Source organism: Myotis davidii, unplaced genomic scaffold (assembly GCF_000327345.1).
Source record: "Myotis davidii unplaced genomic scaffold, ASM32734v1 scaffold187, whole genome shotgun sequence".
Lineage (NCBI taxonomy): Eukaryota > Metazoa > Chordata > Mammalia > Chiroptera > Vespertilionidae > Myotis > Myotis davidii.
The window spans coordinates 398,608-415,536 of NW_006383018.1; the positions used below are offsets into that span (position 1 = coordinate 398,608).

At 39.3% G+C, this 16,929-nt stretch overlaps 1 protein-coding gene across 1 annotated transcript in view; it reads right to left on the bottom strand.

The window, feature by feature from the left end:
* Nucleotides 1-16,929, bottom strand: part of ABCB1 (ATP binding cassette subfamily B member 1) — a 79,010-nt gene that overhangs the window by 38,478 nt on the left and 23,603 nt on the right. Inside the window, exons 6-9 of the mRNA XM_006779165.2 lie at nucleotides 15,765-15,956; nucleotides 14,991-15,162; nucleotides 9,364-9,488; nucleotides 1,529-1,700 (exon numbers count right to left, since the gene is read on the bottom strand). Coding sequence (XP_006779228.1) covers nucleotides 1,529-1,700; nucleotides 9,364-9,488; nucleotides 14,991-15,162; nucleotides 15,765-15,956 — 661 coding nt within the window. The remainder of the gene's footprint in view (nucleotides 1-1,528; nucleotides 1,701-9,363; nucleotides 9,489-14,990; nucleotides 15,163-15,764; nucleotides 15,957-16,929) is intronic.

Consider the following 16,929-nt stretch of genomic DNA (forward strand, 5'->3'; position numbering starts at 1 on the left):
TGCCCCCCCCCCCAAACTGTGTTCTCTTTGAGGTCTGGTAAATAGGTTTTTATTTTGCCCAAATCAGTGTCTTATGGATAAAGACCTGGCTTTGACTTTGTTTCTCATCTGGGTTAAAGAGAACTGATGCCACTTCCTTTCTTTCTAAAACACACAGTAATTTTAGTCCCCAAGAATTTACATACAAGGAATTTTGCTAAGTGATTCTATATTTATTTTATCAATTAGTCCTTACAACAATACTGCCAGTTATATTTGGCAAAAGAGGTATGAAGGCTTGAAAAGTCTGTATGTGGCCGCCCCAAATCTTACAGCTAAAAGTTGTAGGCTGGAATTTGAAACACGTGGGCCTGATATCAAATCCTGTGCTTGCTCCTACTCTTGATGGTTCCAGTTGGAAAGGCAGATCTGTGTTCAGTGAATACTGGATTTAAAACTGCCTATCTACATCACAAGTAAGCAGAACACTTCTCTTGCCAACCTAGGTTCACCCACAGTATCACTATCCTAATACAAGCTTTTTGGTTAAAACCATTCTTAACTGAAGAGCCCTATACATTGTGCATGAGGCAACGGTCTGAAAAAACAAGAGACACAATTATCAGATCTACACTACCAACCTGTTTCCTGAGAAAGGGAACTGTTTTTAAGGGACTCAACCAAATAGTTGGGTCTGTCATTTACTGAATATAGGTACTTTTACTTCGCCTGTGAAAAAGGAACCAAGTGACACATCTAACAATATGTACTTTATTAGATCAAAATGCAGACTGAGCCCGGCCAGTCTGTGTGGCTCATTTGATTGAGCATCGTCCCAGGCACCAGGAGGCTGTCAGTTCAATTCTCGGTCAGAGCACATGGCCCCGTTGTGGGCTCGATTCCCAGTAGGGGGTATGCAGGAGGCAGTCAATTTATGCTTCTCTCTCTCTCCCTCTCCCTTCCTCTCTATGAAATCAATAAAAACATTTTTTTAAAAAGATGTAGATTGAGCTTGGTCAGTGAATAGTTCATTGTCTTTAAATACAAAAGGATAGCATCAAATGGCAAGCCTTCTATACTTGTACAAAGATCTATGTGGCAGAGAAACTCCAAACAGCATATTCTTTTAGGAAGAATAGCACTCTATGCTTCCAAAAATTGGTTAGGTGTATTAGCTGTCATTCAAAAGATTCTGAAAAGAAGTTCAAGTGTATTTTGCCATTTATTGTTATGAATAGTAAATCAGAAAATAAAAGTAAAGTGCTTAGCATAGTGTATGGCACAAAGAAATAATCTCAACTAATGAAAAGTTTATGCTATAGAGACGGGTGATGTTATTATAACATAGGCCACAGGATAGACTTTTCAAGGGGGGTTACAAAAAAGACAAAACTGGTTGTTGAATACATCTAATTTCCTTTTTAACCTAATAGTGCATGTCTGTGTTATTCATTCATTCTTCAAGATATATTCTCCAATAGTCAAGCCAAGACCACACTGCAATTTCATTGGCATTTTAAACAGTGATTCTTAATATAATATCACTTACAGTGAGTACTTTTCCAATAGAATATTTTCCTGAAAGGACCAAGGAGGTCCCATACCAGAATGCCAGAGCATACGAAGCATAGATCAGCAGAAAAGCAGCGCCCATAGAGATGTTGGCCGTAATAGCTTTCCTTATCCCAATTCTCTTAGCTTCTTCTAAATTTTTGTTGTACCTGGGAGGAGTAACAAAAATGATCACATATACTCATAAACATGTGAAATGGGTCAATAGAGCATGATGCTTGTTGATTATTTAGAATGTGCCCAGCCCCATGGTAGGTGTTTTACACATATTTTCTCTCTTTTTTTTTCCATACATTGACCCTAGGATGTTAGAACTATTTAATCTCTTTTTGTAGAAGAGGAAACTGAGTCTTACAGAGATTAGTTGGTGGGGGAAGTCTTCTAAAAGCCCCTTCTCTGTTGGCCTAAGCAACAGTGAAATAAGTGGAATAATAGTTAGCAAACTTCTAACACTGGCATTGTTTCATATACAAAACAAAACAGACACTATGAACACTGTACTTTCCCTTACAATCTGCATGCTTTTAAAATGTATTAATAATCCGAAGATATAACGCTAGATAGTGTTCAACATAAGTAAGTCCTTTAAGTCTCTGAATATTACAGAAGCTCTGGAGACAGTCTGCACCCCATCCTGCATCCCTGTGCGTCTACTAGAAGAACCAACTGAAAGAAAAAAGTGAGGAAAAGGGTAAAGAAATAAAATGGAGTCACTATGGTCAAGCTGCTAAATCATTCAAAGCCAGTAGGCTGAGGCATGAAGTGTTTCTATTCCTGCTTTAACAAGCTGGGAAATGAAAACTTTTGAACTTTCCAGTCTTGCTTCAATGCCCAGACATTTACTTAACTGCAGATAACCCTCTGACTATCCACCAAAGAACTCGGGACAAGACCAGACCTCCTGGTGCCTATCCTCCACACCAAGTGGCATCCATCATCCAGATCACCTGACATCTGACAGGTAATGGTTCTGGGCCAATCGTGGGGCTAAGAATGCAGAACTGATTATTCTCAAGGATACGATTTTTATTATAAGAACGCTTAACTTTTCTTTCCTCATCAGAACACTTCTGGGGTTTTGCTTCGCTGTTTCTAGTTTGCATACTATAAGAACCGGGAATAAATCTTAGTCATTTATTTCTAGCAAAGCCCCCAGTCTCTTTTGAGTTTGTTCGACATAGGTGTAGGAGCATTTTGAGAGCCGTGAAATGTTATGCAATACATTTTACATTTAAATAAACTATGTAGTTTATCTTATTTCCATTGACATTTATTTTAAAAAATCACTGACCTAAAAAAATGAGCAGGCTTAAAAATATATAATAATCCCTCATTATGTAGCAGTGTCCCCTTCCTTAGTCTTTCTACACATTGCCTACATCCTAGTCCCTCAGTCACCGCTCCCAACACGGTCATGTCATGGCTGCCCGCTGCTGGAGGAAGGGGCTCTGGCCTGGTGGCCCAGGTCACCCACCCCAGGCCTCAAGGACTAAGACAATAACAATCTCAGCACATTGAGGACCGTGTACCCTGTTCACAGTACAAAGGTCTCCACTATATTAGCCACACTTGGAGAATACCCATGAATACTTCTCACAGAAAGTACAGCAAATTTCAACTGATTATTTTAAAAATAATCACTATGGAAATAAGATTAAACCATACAGTTTATTTAAATGTAAAGAGTATTACATAGCACTTCAAATTATACAAAAGAGGGCAACAGCAAGGAAGCAAATAAAAAGCAAAAACAATGTTGGTGTCCGCTGATAAGATTTTCTCCCTCCAGTTCTAATGATCTAAAGCATCCTCCCAAACGTTAGTACTTTTTAAACCCGTGGGGAGCAGTGATGTTAAAGTGAAAGGAGATACTGTCTGTAACTTCATCTTCATTTGAAAGGAACACAACAGACTATTTTGCTCAAAAAAGATGTGGAGATAAGATCATGGGGACCAAATTTAAAGTAAAGGAAGGATCTTTGAAAATATAGAATCAAGGTAATATTAGTAGGGAAATAGGACAGATTATAATTAAGCTTTAAATCTGTCTTTATCCTCTTAATCACAACACCCTGCAGAACTTAGACCATTGCCTTATGGAAAGGAGTTCATAATTGTTGTGATAAAAGAACTTACTTCCATATAGAATTCATATTTTGAGGTCTTTAATCTACAAAAACATGGACCATTTAAATGTTATACTAATTTCCTTTGGATGTTTGTTCCATTCGCATGTACAGAGTGGTTCAAGCCCTGCTCAGATGGAAACATGCATTCTTTCTTGGCCTCATGACTTTTTTTAACCAGCTACTCTACTAGTTGGGAAAGTCTGTCGAATGAAATTTACATGGCCCCCATGTTCGCCGAAGACCAAATTTAAACAGAACTTTATGGTGATAAAATAGTAACATATTATTAGAGTTTCTCCCTCCAAAAATGTCAATCCCCAACTTGCCAGTTTTAACCTTTGAACAAAAAAATTATCTTTGAGAAAGATGTTTCAATCGTTGATATATATATATATATATATCATGAGTTGATCTGAGGTGAAAAGTACTACTAAGCATAAATTATACATGATTACATTTAAAGAACTTTAACGGTTATGACTCACACCCTGTTATCTCCTTTATTTCAGTTCTTGCTTACCGAGAGACTAATGTAGAAATCTTTCACTGATGTCGCATGCAGCCAGAGGAAACATTTGCGTAGGAAGAAGCAACAAGGAAGAAAATCATTTAGATACCAGAAAAGATAAATTAAAAAAAAGGAAGGGGTAAGGAAGGAAGGGGGGAGACATAAACAATACTCCTTTTACTTTTTGATTAGCATTGCCATAAAAAATGTCACAATACAAAATCAGCTATTAAATTCACTAAAAGCATTAGTATGAAAATGGTAATTAAAGTAGGAATTCCTAAAATGGAATAAAGTCACACAACAAAAACATTGATAATTAGAAAAAAAATTCTTCTTAAATATTATAAAAATATTTACTAGCCACTTCCAAGAGCAAGGAACAATTTTAATTAAGCAAATAAAAAGCAACACTAATAGATAAACATTTGCAAGACACATGCAGAGAGAAAAAAATGTAATTAAAGAGAACAAAACAATTCTCTACTAATGATTAAATTCATTTTAAATCCTGGTTAATTTTCATTTTAAGTTTCCTCCTGCACCTGCTAATCTGAAGAGGGAGACTGAGAGACCTTAGTTGCTTGTCTATTTGGAAGCAGAGAAGGGAAGGGGAAGAAACTGAAGGGTTATATTTGGTCTCAGAATAGTTTTATCAATTCTACCACCAAATTATATATCCCAAATCTATGTACCTGTCACCCATCTCCTGGCAGCAGTCTCGGCCACAGTAAGCCCTCTCACCTGGACCACTACTGCAGCCTTCCCACTAGCCCACCTGGCTCTACTCTTTAACTGCTCTCTTCTATTCACCAGACCAATCACAGACAGAGAAATAATCTATAATAATAAAAGGGTAATATGCTAATTAGACCAGACGTCCTTCTGGACATCCTTCCAGACAAAGCCAGGGCTGGAGGGAAGCCAGCCCAGGTCCCAGGTGCCAGAGGGAAGCCGGTGCCAGCAGCTGGAGGAAGGGAGGCCAACTCTTACCTTCAGTCCAAATCAAGCCCTGAGGGAAGAGGCGGAGCACCGCAACAATGTGTGACGCCAAGTGTGCCCCTCACCTGGCCAATAAGCCTGTGAGATAAAGCATCACGGTCGTCGGGCACCTGCACGGATTGGTACAGAGCGCAGGAAGGCCTACTCTTGCACGATTTTCGTGCATCAGGCCTCTACTTTTAAACATGATATGGACACCCGTTCCCTTCTTTAAGATCCTCGACCCCTTCTCTATGCCCTTGGAATAAAATCCTAATTCCTCATCACAACTTGCAATTCCCCACGTTATGGCCTGACCCACCTTCAACAGCTTCTCTTATCGCAATCTCCCCTGGCTCAGCTGAGCTCCAGCCACAGGAGCCTTGTATTTCCTACAGTCATTGCCACCTCAGGACATCCAAAAGCCTCTACTATCCCGGCCCTCACCCGGGAAGGCCATTTCTCATCCCTTCCGTCTCAGCCTAGATGGAACCTCCTCAGAGATGCACTCCTGACCACCATATTTAAAGCAAATTTGCCCTCCTCACCTTCATCAGCACACTCTTTGATTGGTTCACTGCATGTTTTAAAAATCTATAATCTGCTTCTTTGATGTCTTTCTTATATTCCTTCTTACTTTCCTTCCTCCCCTTTTTTTCTACCTTACTATTTTGACTAAGGATCACATAAGGGCAAATATCCTCTCTTTCCGATTCATTGACAATCCAGAGCCTAGCACAGTGCTTGTCATGTGGTAGATGCTGGTTAAATTTGTTGAATAAATGAACTTTTAAGAAATGGGCAAGCTGGAAAGAACCTTAGGCCTTCAGGTTATAGACTTTAATCAACTCTTAATCTCAGACAAAACTAATTTCCAATTTTCCAGGGGAGGTTGTTCTTTCAAAGATACATCCCAGTAACTTATCGTCTGAAGAAATGCTTCCATATATAAAATGAATCTTTAAATAGGACTATGTAGGCCCACTTCACTTGCTTATTCTTATAATAAAAAGTTGATCACCATCTTCTCTAGGGGACAAAATTCTTTCTGTACCTACTAATTAAAACACTCCATTTAAAAAATATCTTGATTTCTTTACACTTTTAGTGAACTAAAATGATCAGATTCACCTAAGTTCTGCATATTGGACTTGACTCCCATAATGCCCTCTCCCTTCTACCCAGGTTATATCCCATATCTCATTATAATGTTGTTGCTAATAATCTTTCAAAAGTACCATATTTCTCAAGTTTAGGATGTGATTAATTGTAGGAAGTATTGCTATTCTGTTATTTTTTTAAAAATATATTTTATTGATTTTTTACAGAGAGGAAGGGAGAGGGATAGAGAGTTAGAAACATTGATTTGTGCCCGCAACCAAGGTACATGCCCTTGACCGGAATCGAATCTGGGACCCTTGAGTCCGCAGGCTGACGCTCTATCCACTGAGCCAAACTGGTTAGGGCCTATTCTGTTATTTTATGTAGCATCAGTTCATATACAGGTGGGACCCAAAGGGCTAGAGCAGGGGTGGGCAAACTAGGGCCACAATGGGTTCTTAAACTGGACCGGAGGGCCGGAACAAAAGCATGGATAAAGTGTTTGTGTGAACTAATATAAATTCAAAGTAAACATCATTACATAAAAGGGTACGGTCTTTTTTTTTCAATAGTTTTATTCATTTCAAACGGGCTGGATCCGGCCCGCAGACAGTAGTTTGCCCACGGCTGGTCTAGAGCCTCAGTATAATAAGCACATGCCACATGGAAAGTGACAGCAGGAGAACTTGTGTTTCAACCTTGGCAATAGGTAAAGGCAGGGAAAAACCTCCCCTGGGAATCTGCACCATAAGGCAGTATCCATGCAGGCCTGGAGTGTGAATTCATACTACCAGTGTAGACAAAGAAGTTAATGTAAGGTGGTCTCGGATCAGTGACCCCAGTGAATGAATGGCGCAAACCCAAGTCCCACCTGGAAGAATCGACCTCCATCCAGATCTATAGCAATTGTAAAAAGACACTGATCGTAGGATTTATCTCAATGCCAGAGAAGATGAGTTGTGACAGAAAAATGTGCACCTTAGAACGGTGCAATACTATCTATTTCCTAATTGGCCACTGCTGGTTCCCGGAATGCCATTTTTTTCTGAATCCTGATCAGGTTCTCAGATCTTACTTTATGCTGTTAGTCTGCAGGCTCTACAGGAATTTCCATGCATACAATCATATCATCTATGAATAATGAAAATGTTGGTCTTATTTTCCAATCATTATAGCTTTTATTTTTATTTAGTACTCTTACTCTTTGTTTCCGTGGCCTGTAGACTATATAAATTCAGACCCTACTGTGCAGAGGTATAGGCCTGAGGTTTTAATTTCCATGGGGAAATGCTTTTCTCTGGCTCAGAAATGAGGAAGATGCAGACATGCTTTGCTTGTCTCCCTGTGCTGGTGGCCATCGTACTTTTCTGGTCCACCTTTCCACTGAGGAAAACTGGAAAGAATCCCAAGTTAAAACCTCCATTCTCTGTCTACTCAAGCATCAACTACTCAGAAAGAACTTCCTGAATAACATCTCTACACAGAAACCCCTATGACTCTAAAAAAGTATTTTATTTCCCAATAATATTTACCCCCCCTGCTTTATTTCTATTTTTATTTTTTTGTGGTTGTCTGTACCCTTCCTCTGCCCTGTTAGAATTTAAGCTCTAGGAAAAGAAGGGATTTATCTTACTGGATGTTTGCCTGGTCACTAAGGAAGACTTCTCAGTTTAGTAGTCAGATGTATCTTAAGGGAAGAGCAAAAACCTTAGCAAAAAATCAAGATGGGTCTTTCCTTTGGACTATAGTACTGCATCATCACAAATCATTCTTAAAGGACATCTTTGTGGGGTAAAATGTTGCATATGAACAAAAGGCTACTCCAAACACATATGTACAGTTTAAAGAATAGTTATACAGTGAATAGCCACGTAACCACAACTGAGGTCAAGAAATGAAACACCGTCAGCCCCACAGAAACCCCCTGCTCTGTGTCCCACTATGACTCACAACTCCTTATCCCCTGGACAGGTAATCATTATCCTGGTTACAAAAATTCCCATTTTCCTTTATGGCTTTAACAAACAATGCATAACCTCCCAAACAATATAGTTTAGTTTTTCCTATTTTCTAAAAGAAATATTCGTAACCTAAAATACTATAATATCAGACGTTATTTTAAGTAAACTCGATTGCTGCTCAGAAATCAATGAATCTGATATTCTAAATTTCAATAAATTACCGTGTATACTCCCAGAACTCTAATAAGAGGGAATATAAGTAGTTGCCAGGGAAATATTAACAGACAAGTTAAAAAGATTTTGAACTTTTGCACATATGTGCTTTTTAATTATATTTTTATCTTCTAAATCATGGAGCAGAGCTACTGATCAGGGGCCAGGCAAGAGGGGAAGTGAACCAGAAATTAACATGTCCCTGTAGATATTACACAAAATACTCATTCAATCTTAGAAAATCAAGGATGGTATGTGTCAATTAAATCAAATACAGAAAGAAATAAGAATTTATTAGATGGAAACATTATCACCAGGTATAAAATGGTTCAGCACCGAGGAACTATTTTTATGCCATTACCCACCTAGGAGACTCTAGGAAATGCTTTGAATTAGCAGATATAAGAAGAAATTCATAGATACAGAGAACAGATTGATTATTGCCAGAGGGGGAGGAGAGTTAAGGGACTGGGTGAAAAGGGGGAAGGGATTAAGCAGTACAAATTGTTAGTTAGGAATAGTCATGGGGATGTAAATTATAGCATAGAGAATACAGTCAATAATATTGTAAAAACTATGTATGGTGCCAGGTGGGTACTGGAAATATCAGGGGACTACTTTGTAAAGTATATAATTATCTAACCACAATGCTGTACACCTGAAACTAATACAGAATAATATTGAATGTAAACTGTAACTGGAAAATTGTTTAAATGGTTAAAAAAAACACACCCAAGTATATGACATTAACAACAATAACAAAAAGAAGAGTACAACTAGAATCACAACTTCTCCAGAATATTAGACATGCTGTAATATGGATGAAGCTGTTTAAAGAAACATATACATTGTCAACCTGATGGGAATAAAAGATGAAACAGAATTTAACATTCCTATCAACTTAAAAAGAGATTCAAACCTTTCCAGTTCTTTCTTCTGTCCTCCAAAAGCAATCACAGTTCGAATTGCTGCTAAGACCTCCTCAGCTACTGCTCCAGCTTTTGCATATGCAAAGAGTTCTTTATCAGTAAATGAAGATAATATCTGTTTAAAAATGCAATTTCAGATCATGTAAATTTTTTAACAAGTTCATTTTATCATTTGTAAAATACAAATATATACATAGATGCTGCTGGTACATTAATATATTCATTGAACAAAATCTGTCTTTTATTTGGTTTTGGTCATGACATTCTAAATTTTAGTATATGGATATTCACTCTGTGAGACACTTCAATTCTTTTAGAACTGAGCTGATTATATATATATATGCCTAATATGCAAAGTGTCCCCAAGACTGGGAGTTAGATCGATTACTATGATGTGCGCTGACCACCAGGGGGCGGCGTGGAACAAAGGAAGGCCCCAGCCGACAGCCGGCAGCGGCTAGGGACCCTATCCATGCAGGAATTTCATGCACTGGGCCTCTAGTATATAATAAATTCCATTAAAATACTATTTTCTCACTGAATGTTTCAGGAATCCTGATCTGAATAAATAAAACTAGGAGTCTGGAGAGATCTTAAATTAAACATATGCATGTAGTCATAAGCAAATGTGGGAAAAGGGCATTACACCAAGGAAACGCAGCAATTGCTCATGGTACTCTGGTTCAGAAGTGTGAGCCAGAAGAATGCTGGCGACAAGCAAGTTTCACATGCCATCAAAGCTGGCACTGCTGAGCAAAACAATACATGCAGCCACCAGGGAGGGCTTTGTTTTATGGGTGTTCTTTGATTCCTCTTTCTGGTTCCTAGGCATTTATTCTGTGGAAGAAACAGTACAGGGTACTTTAAATACACAGGATCTATCTAATTTACTCTTCTCAATTGCACAGTGAAGTAGGTACTATTGTCCCCACTATATCTGTGAGGAAATGGAGGGATGAAGAGATTACATCATTTTACAAATAAAGAAAATACCCAGGCCCTAGCTGGTTTGGCTCAGTGGATAGAGCATCAGCCTGTGGACTGAAGGGTCCTGGGTTCAATTCCGGTCCTAGAGGCATGTGCCTGGGTTGTGGCCTCAATCCCCAGTAGGGGGTGTGCTGGAGTCAGCCAATCAATGATTCTCATCATTGATGTTTCTCTCTCTCTCTCTCTCCCTTCCTCTCTGAAATCAATAAAAATATATTTAAAAGTAAAATAAAAAATAAAGAAAATACCCAGGATTCAAGCCTGATGCCATATGGCTTGAATGAACCATACGGCCTGAAAGAACAACCTACAGCAGTGATTCTCAACCTTCTGGCCCTTTAAATAGAGTTCCTCATGTTGTGACCTAGCTGTAAAATTATTTTCGTTGCTACTTCATAACTATAATGTTGCTACTGTTATGAATTGTAATGTAAATATCTTATATGCAGTATGGTCTTAGGCGACCCCTGCTCGCCTAGAGGGATTCACTCTCTGAAACCATCCATTGACATCTGTGAACTCTAGTCCTAATGGGCCCTATTATGAAAATCAAATCACCTGGCATGGGCGAAGAGCCAAGGTTACTATTTATACCTGGAATGCCTACGTAGTCAACCATCTAGCTAAAGGTTACACACAAGCAGTTCATAACACAATACTGATTAACCATATTACACTGTTTCATCAATAATTTACAGGCATTTGCAGACTCACTTGCATAAGTACTACGAGTCTATTCCTTCTCGTCATAAAGAGCTCAAAGCTGTTTTAGTTTTAACAGTGCACTTCTTCCTTTGCTGTGTGTCAAAGTAAAAAGGAGCTGTGGCAGATGTAGGAATGGGTGGGTGAAAGCAAGCAAACACTTATTAACTATGTCCTACGGGCAGGTATTGTGCTGCATGCACTTATCTAATATCCCCCGACACACCAGGCCTTGCTGACTTCTCACAGCCATTTTCCCAGGGCGGCACCTGCCTGAATCATTCACAGCGCTGGGTCTGAGCCAGGGAGCTCAATGCCATCCCTGAGCAAACACGCTGCATAATATGAGAGGCACATCCAATATGCTTCAGCTATTTTTCTCTGCTTCTCTTAAAACATCAGCCCACAACAGTCACCCACAACTGAGGCAGGCAACAAGAAGATTACCAGAAATATTTTTGAATTAGGAGTTTCAAAATATGCTATTTTAAGTCACTGTTAAATATATCAAGTACCATACAACATTCAATAAACCTGGTTCTTTCCCCGCCTTCCCCATGAGATTCCATAATTATAAGCATATGGGTAAGCAAAACTATGGGAAAATCTTCACTAAGTGTTTTGTTTTGCTTTTGTACTTGAAGAGATCATGCCTGTTAAAAAGAAGCCTTCCAAACTATTCTTGGGGATATAAAAAGGCAACTTCCACTGTTAGTCTAATGTAATCAAATGGTGATGATTCCATTATTACAACTACCCACATAAACAATATGAAGAATCACTGACCCATCCCTTCTTCCAAAGGCTGACAATTTCTTAACAAAGCTTAATTAGTATCAGTCTTTAAGTTAAAAACTGTCTACTATAGGCAATCTTATATTATTCAAACTCATGTGTTTGGAAGCAATACATTTTTATCACTATAGATATTTTGACCTTCATTTTTCTATTTCTCAACGAAGTTTTGGTTTTGAGATAATGGATACCTTTTGTTTTTGAGATAACTATAGTTTCACATGTAGTAAGAAGCAAGACAGTGAGATCCCATGCACCTTTCATCAACTGTCCCCAATAGTAACATCTGGGAAACTACAGAACAGTGTCCCAACTAGGAATTTAACATTGATATAATCCATCAATGTTATTCGGATTTACCAGTTTTACATGTATTTGTGTGGGTGTGTGTATTTAGATATAAGCAATGTTATCACCTCTGTATGTTCATGTGACTACAGTCATGACACAGAGCAATTTCATTACAAGGATCCCATATGTTAGTTTTCATAGCCATAGCCACCTTTACCCTACCCCTTACCTCTCCTCCCCTCCCCAACTACCCCCAACCTCAGGAAAGCACTCATCTGTTCTCAGTCTATAATTTTGTCATTCCAAGAATGTTACATAAATAGAATCATATGGTTTGTCGCCTTTTTGAATGGCTCTCCCTCCCCCACTCCTCCACCCCCAGTATAATTCTCTGAGGTTGTTAAGTATATCCAGAGTTTTTTCCATTTTATTGGCAGGTAGTATTCCACGGTATCCATGTACCATAGTTCGTTTAACCATTCAGTTGTTGAAGGATAGCCTGCTATTGTTGGGTTGACATTTTCAGCTATTATTTCTTCCAATATTCCTTCAGTCCCACTCTCTTTCTCCTTACCTTTTGGGACTCCAATGGTAATAAATGATTGTCTTTTGGATCTTTTGCTATTGTCCCCCAGGTCCCTGAGCCTTTTCATTTTCTCCGTTTCAGAATAGATGAATTCTATTGTTCCATCTCCAGATGCGCTGATCCTATCCTATCATCTCCACGCACTGAAAGAGCTCATCCATCCTGATTAGTCTGTTGTTGTATCTTCCATTTCTCTAATTTCACTTTGTTCTTTTTTATTAACTATTTCATTGCTGATATTTTCTTTTGTTTCAAGAGAATTTGTAAGGGCTTAGTGGAGCATTTTTATACTAGCCATTTTAAAATTCCTGTCAAATCATTCTAGCGTCTGACTTATAGTCGGTTTAATTGGTCTTTCTCTCATTCAAGTTGTGGTTTTCTTGGTCCTAGGAGTGACAAGTAAAATTTTATTATATCCTGGACCTTTTATCTATTATGTTAGGAGACTCTGAGTCCTGTTTAAACCTTTATTTTAACAAGGAGTAACCCTCTTTGGGTTTAGCATGCGAGTTTTGGCCTACTATTTTTTTAAAAAAACTTTCAATTGCAGTTCACATTCATCATTTTTTTTTGTATTCGTTTTGGCCTACTTTTTTGAGTTGTGGTTCTACTGGCAGTTTAATACTCAGAGTCTTGCTAGTATTATTTTGGTCAGAGGTGTTTATCTGGAGCTGCTGGGGCTCCTATGGAGCCTGCCTCTGCTACCTAAGGGGGTAAAAGGGGCTTCTCAAGGTCATTCCACCAGGTATTGCCTGCTAGGAGCAGAGTGTGCTGGGTGCTCCTACTTGTGCCTGGGTGGGAAAGAGAATCCCCGTGCCCATCTAAAAGGCGTCCTGGACCAGGAAGGTTGCCGGGACTGGGTCCCTTTCTGTTCTTCCTTCTTGCCCTGGTGTCTCTGGGTTGGGTAGGACAGCCTCAGGCTCACAGGGACAAAGGGGCTTCCCAGACTGGACCACATTCCTTTTTAAATGGCTGACACCCAGAGAATGCAGAGTGAGGGTTAAAATGTATGTCTCCAGTAATAAGCAAGTTATCAAATAAATAGTATCTGAAGCAATGCATAATTAGTTAATAAAAGATGAGTTATTTTCCTAACTTAACTAGCACGGACATCAGTACATTTTGTATAGTTTATCAACAAATACTCATATGAAAAATTGGTCACCTGACTCACTTAATATTCTAATCAATAGAAAAACTGATTCACATGAGAAGCTTTTGCCAAATATTTCAGCTGACTGATACTGAGATGCAATTTAACCACCAAGAATACCATTGAAACCCTGTGTTACTCTGAGCAACAAATTAACAGAATCCTCAAAACTTCAGTTTCTTCCTCTGTAAGATGATCTAATAGCTATACTTCAGGAAGATAACACATCTAGTGGCCTGACATAGTAGATGCCCAATAAATGGTAGTTACTGTTTGCAAGAACAAAACAACATCTATCCTACAGAATAAAAATCTGAAACTTCTGAATGTTTGCAGCCTGATTAATGTTGTTAGCCTCAGCTTTGGTGGGCCCTCCTTTATTTGATATCTTTTTTGCCACACGAATTTGTAGCACCTTCTTTAAGTTGTGTTAAACGCAACAGAAATTACATACTGGGCCAATCTCTCCACCACAGCACACTCTTACATCTTACTAGGTTTAAAATGAATACCACACTGAGCCTTAAAAGGGGAAAATAAGTTTACTCTGCCTTTGTGATCGGGAGAGAGAACTACAGGCTTAGTATTTACAATGCATGTCGGAGTAGGAAGTATTTTTTAAAATTATTTTCATACCAATGGATTTAAATATATATAAACATAAAACCATTTATAATGCTGATAAAACTGATTTATAAATTAACAAAATCTACCAAACCAAAAACATTAACACTAATCAAGCTAATTGAATGGGACACATGTGTGGTTCACTAAAGTTGGGTTTCTATCTGCTGTGTGAGTATGGAATTAGAGAACACAGAACAACTAGAGAACACAGTTCTTTAAAGAGGTGAGCATGCCTTTTCTAAGAAGGCAGAGGGTGACATAGGAGAGCTACTCCTTTCTCCGCTCATCCCCAAATAACCCCAGGGCCCAGGACAGCGTGGGGTCCCAGGAGGGGTGGAACTCAGTGAGGTGGCATCTGCTGGTTCCCACTGATTTTGAACAGAAGATTTAAAACCATGGATCAGGTACAGAGTCAGGGTCATCATTTGGTAAAAGCAGCCATAGGTTGAGGGCCTGGATTCACAGGCGTCACCTACCTTTGCCCAGATGGCAGCTGACAGTCCAAGAACCGGACTGACGGCCAAGATCACAAGGGTTAGCTCCCAACCACGTGTAAATCCTACGATAAAGCCAGTGATAAACGTTGCTATCGACTGAAAGAACATTCCGATTTTGTCACCAATTCCTTCATTAATTTTGGAGACATCACTAAAAGAACAAACAGTGTTGGAGACAGACGTCAGAATTGTGAACACAGAACTTTTCTCCTGAATCCAGTTTTTGTTGGTTTGGAAGTGGGGTTAACTAGTTTACATCTCAGCTCTAGCCCCAGGAAGTGTCATGCTTTGCTCTACTGCTCGCTGGCAGACCACCTTTTGTCTGGGAAGTCGGTTCCTCATTCAGCACTAGCCATGCAGGCCCCCCCTCATGTCCCCTCTCATGTACTGGGGACAAAAAGGATGCACAAGACATGGCCGCTGCTCAAAAGAGACTTAGTCTCCCAATTACTTCTAAGTCAGCGGTTCTCAACCTGTGGATCGCGAACAATGAAAATACATCCTGCATATCAGATATTTACATGACGATTCATAACAGTAGCAAAATTACAGTTATGAAGTAGCAACGAAAATAATTTTATGGTTGGGGGTCACCACAACATGAGGAAACTGTATTAAAGGGTCGCGGCATTAGGAAGGTTGAGAACCACTGTAAGTGATGTACTCACATCTCCTAACAGATGTCATGACATCTCTTTTATCTTAATAAGAATCAAAACCACGTCTGAGTTCCACATAAAACTAGGTACTTACTCTGTGAGCCGAGTGTTAAGCTCCCCAACATCATGCACGTCAAACCAGCCTATCTCCTGACGCATTATAGCGTGAAAAAACTGTTTTCTAATTTTAAATATTTGTCTTCCAGCTGCCAGGCACCAGAATGAAACCTGGATGTAAGCAGCAACAAGCACACCAGCTCCGATTCCACTGTAATAATAGGCGTACCTGAAATGCAAGAAAAGAACTGCATATACTGTTTTCTGATTAGGGCACCGTTCCCAAACACACCACTCATTTTATCTCATTGGCTCTCTGGCTACCCTTCGGTCCTTAACAGATAGGAAGGGGCTGTAATGAGCAGGCTGACCTCCAACTATGTTCTGTGCTGGCAGAGTAGGATGGTTAAGAGTGCACTTCCTGCGTCGGCTCCAATTCCAGCTCTTCACTTGCCTGATGTGTAATCTCAGGCAGGCTGCTTAACCTGCCTAAGCCTCAGGTTTCTAGTTGGTAAAATGGAACTAAGAGCCGTAATGCAGTAATGCATGTAACACACTTGGCCAGTGCCCAGCACAGAGACTGCAAGTTGTTGTGAAAGGCTTGGAGCATCAGAGCATCAGGTAAGATCTACCACGGTTGTCCTACCTGCTTGTAACACCTCAGCATCAGTTGATGCGCACGTTGAGGTGGTGTTTTTGCACACTAGCACGTGGAAAGAAGTGACAGCCCTTGCCAGAAAGTGAAACCAAGAGATGGAAATGGTCCCCTGGCTTTTTTGTTATTAATCTGGCAGAGCTGGGATGCCAAGAGACAACTGAAAATAAGAAGTATTATTGTATCATCTGCCCAACTGGCCATCGTGAGCTAGCCTAAAATGCTTAATGAAGCAAACCGTATAGTCCTTCTAGTTTAAACTCTAACAGTGAAAACCATGAGCATCTTCTAAAACCAGGCCCTCAATCATCTAAAATTGAATTTATGTTTCCTCACTCTGACTCTTCCTGTTTAAGAATGCCAAACAACTGTTGGGTTTTATTAAGCAATTAAGACACACATTCTAAAATTAAATATATCAATATTCCCATTTTTTAAAAAGTTCATTACTTGCCATCCTCAAATAACTGTGTTTGAATGAACCATACAAAAGCTATAAAAATGGTTATGTAATAACCAGTCTCTGATCGCACTGTTCACGACTCAG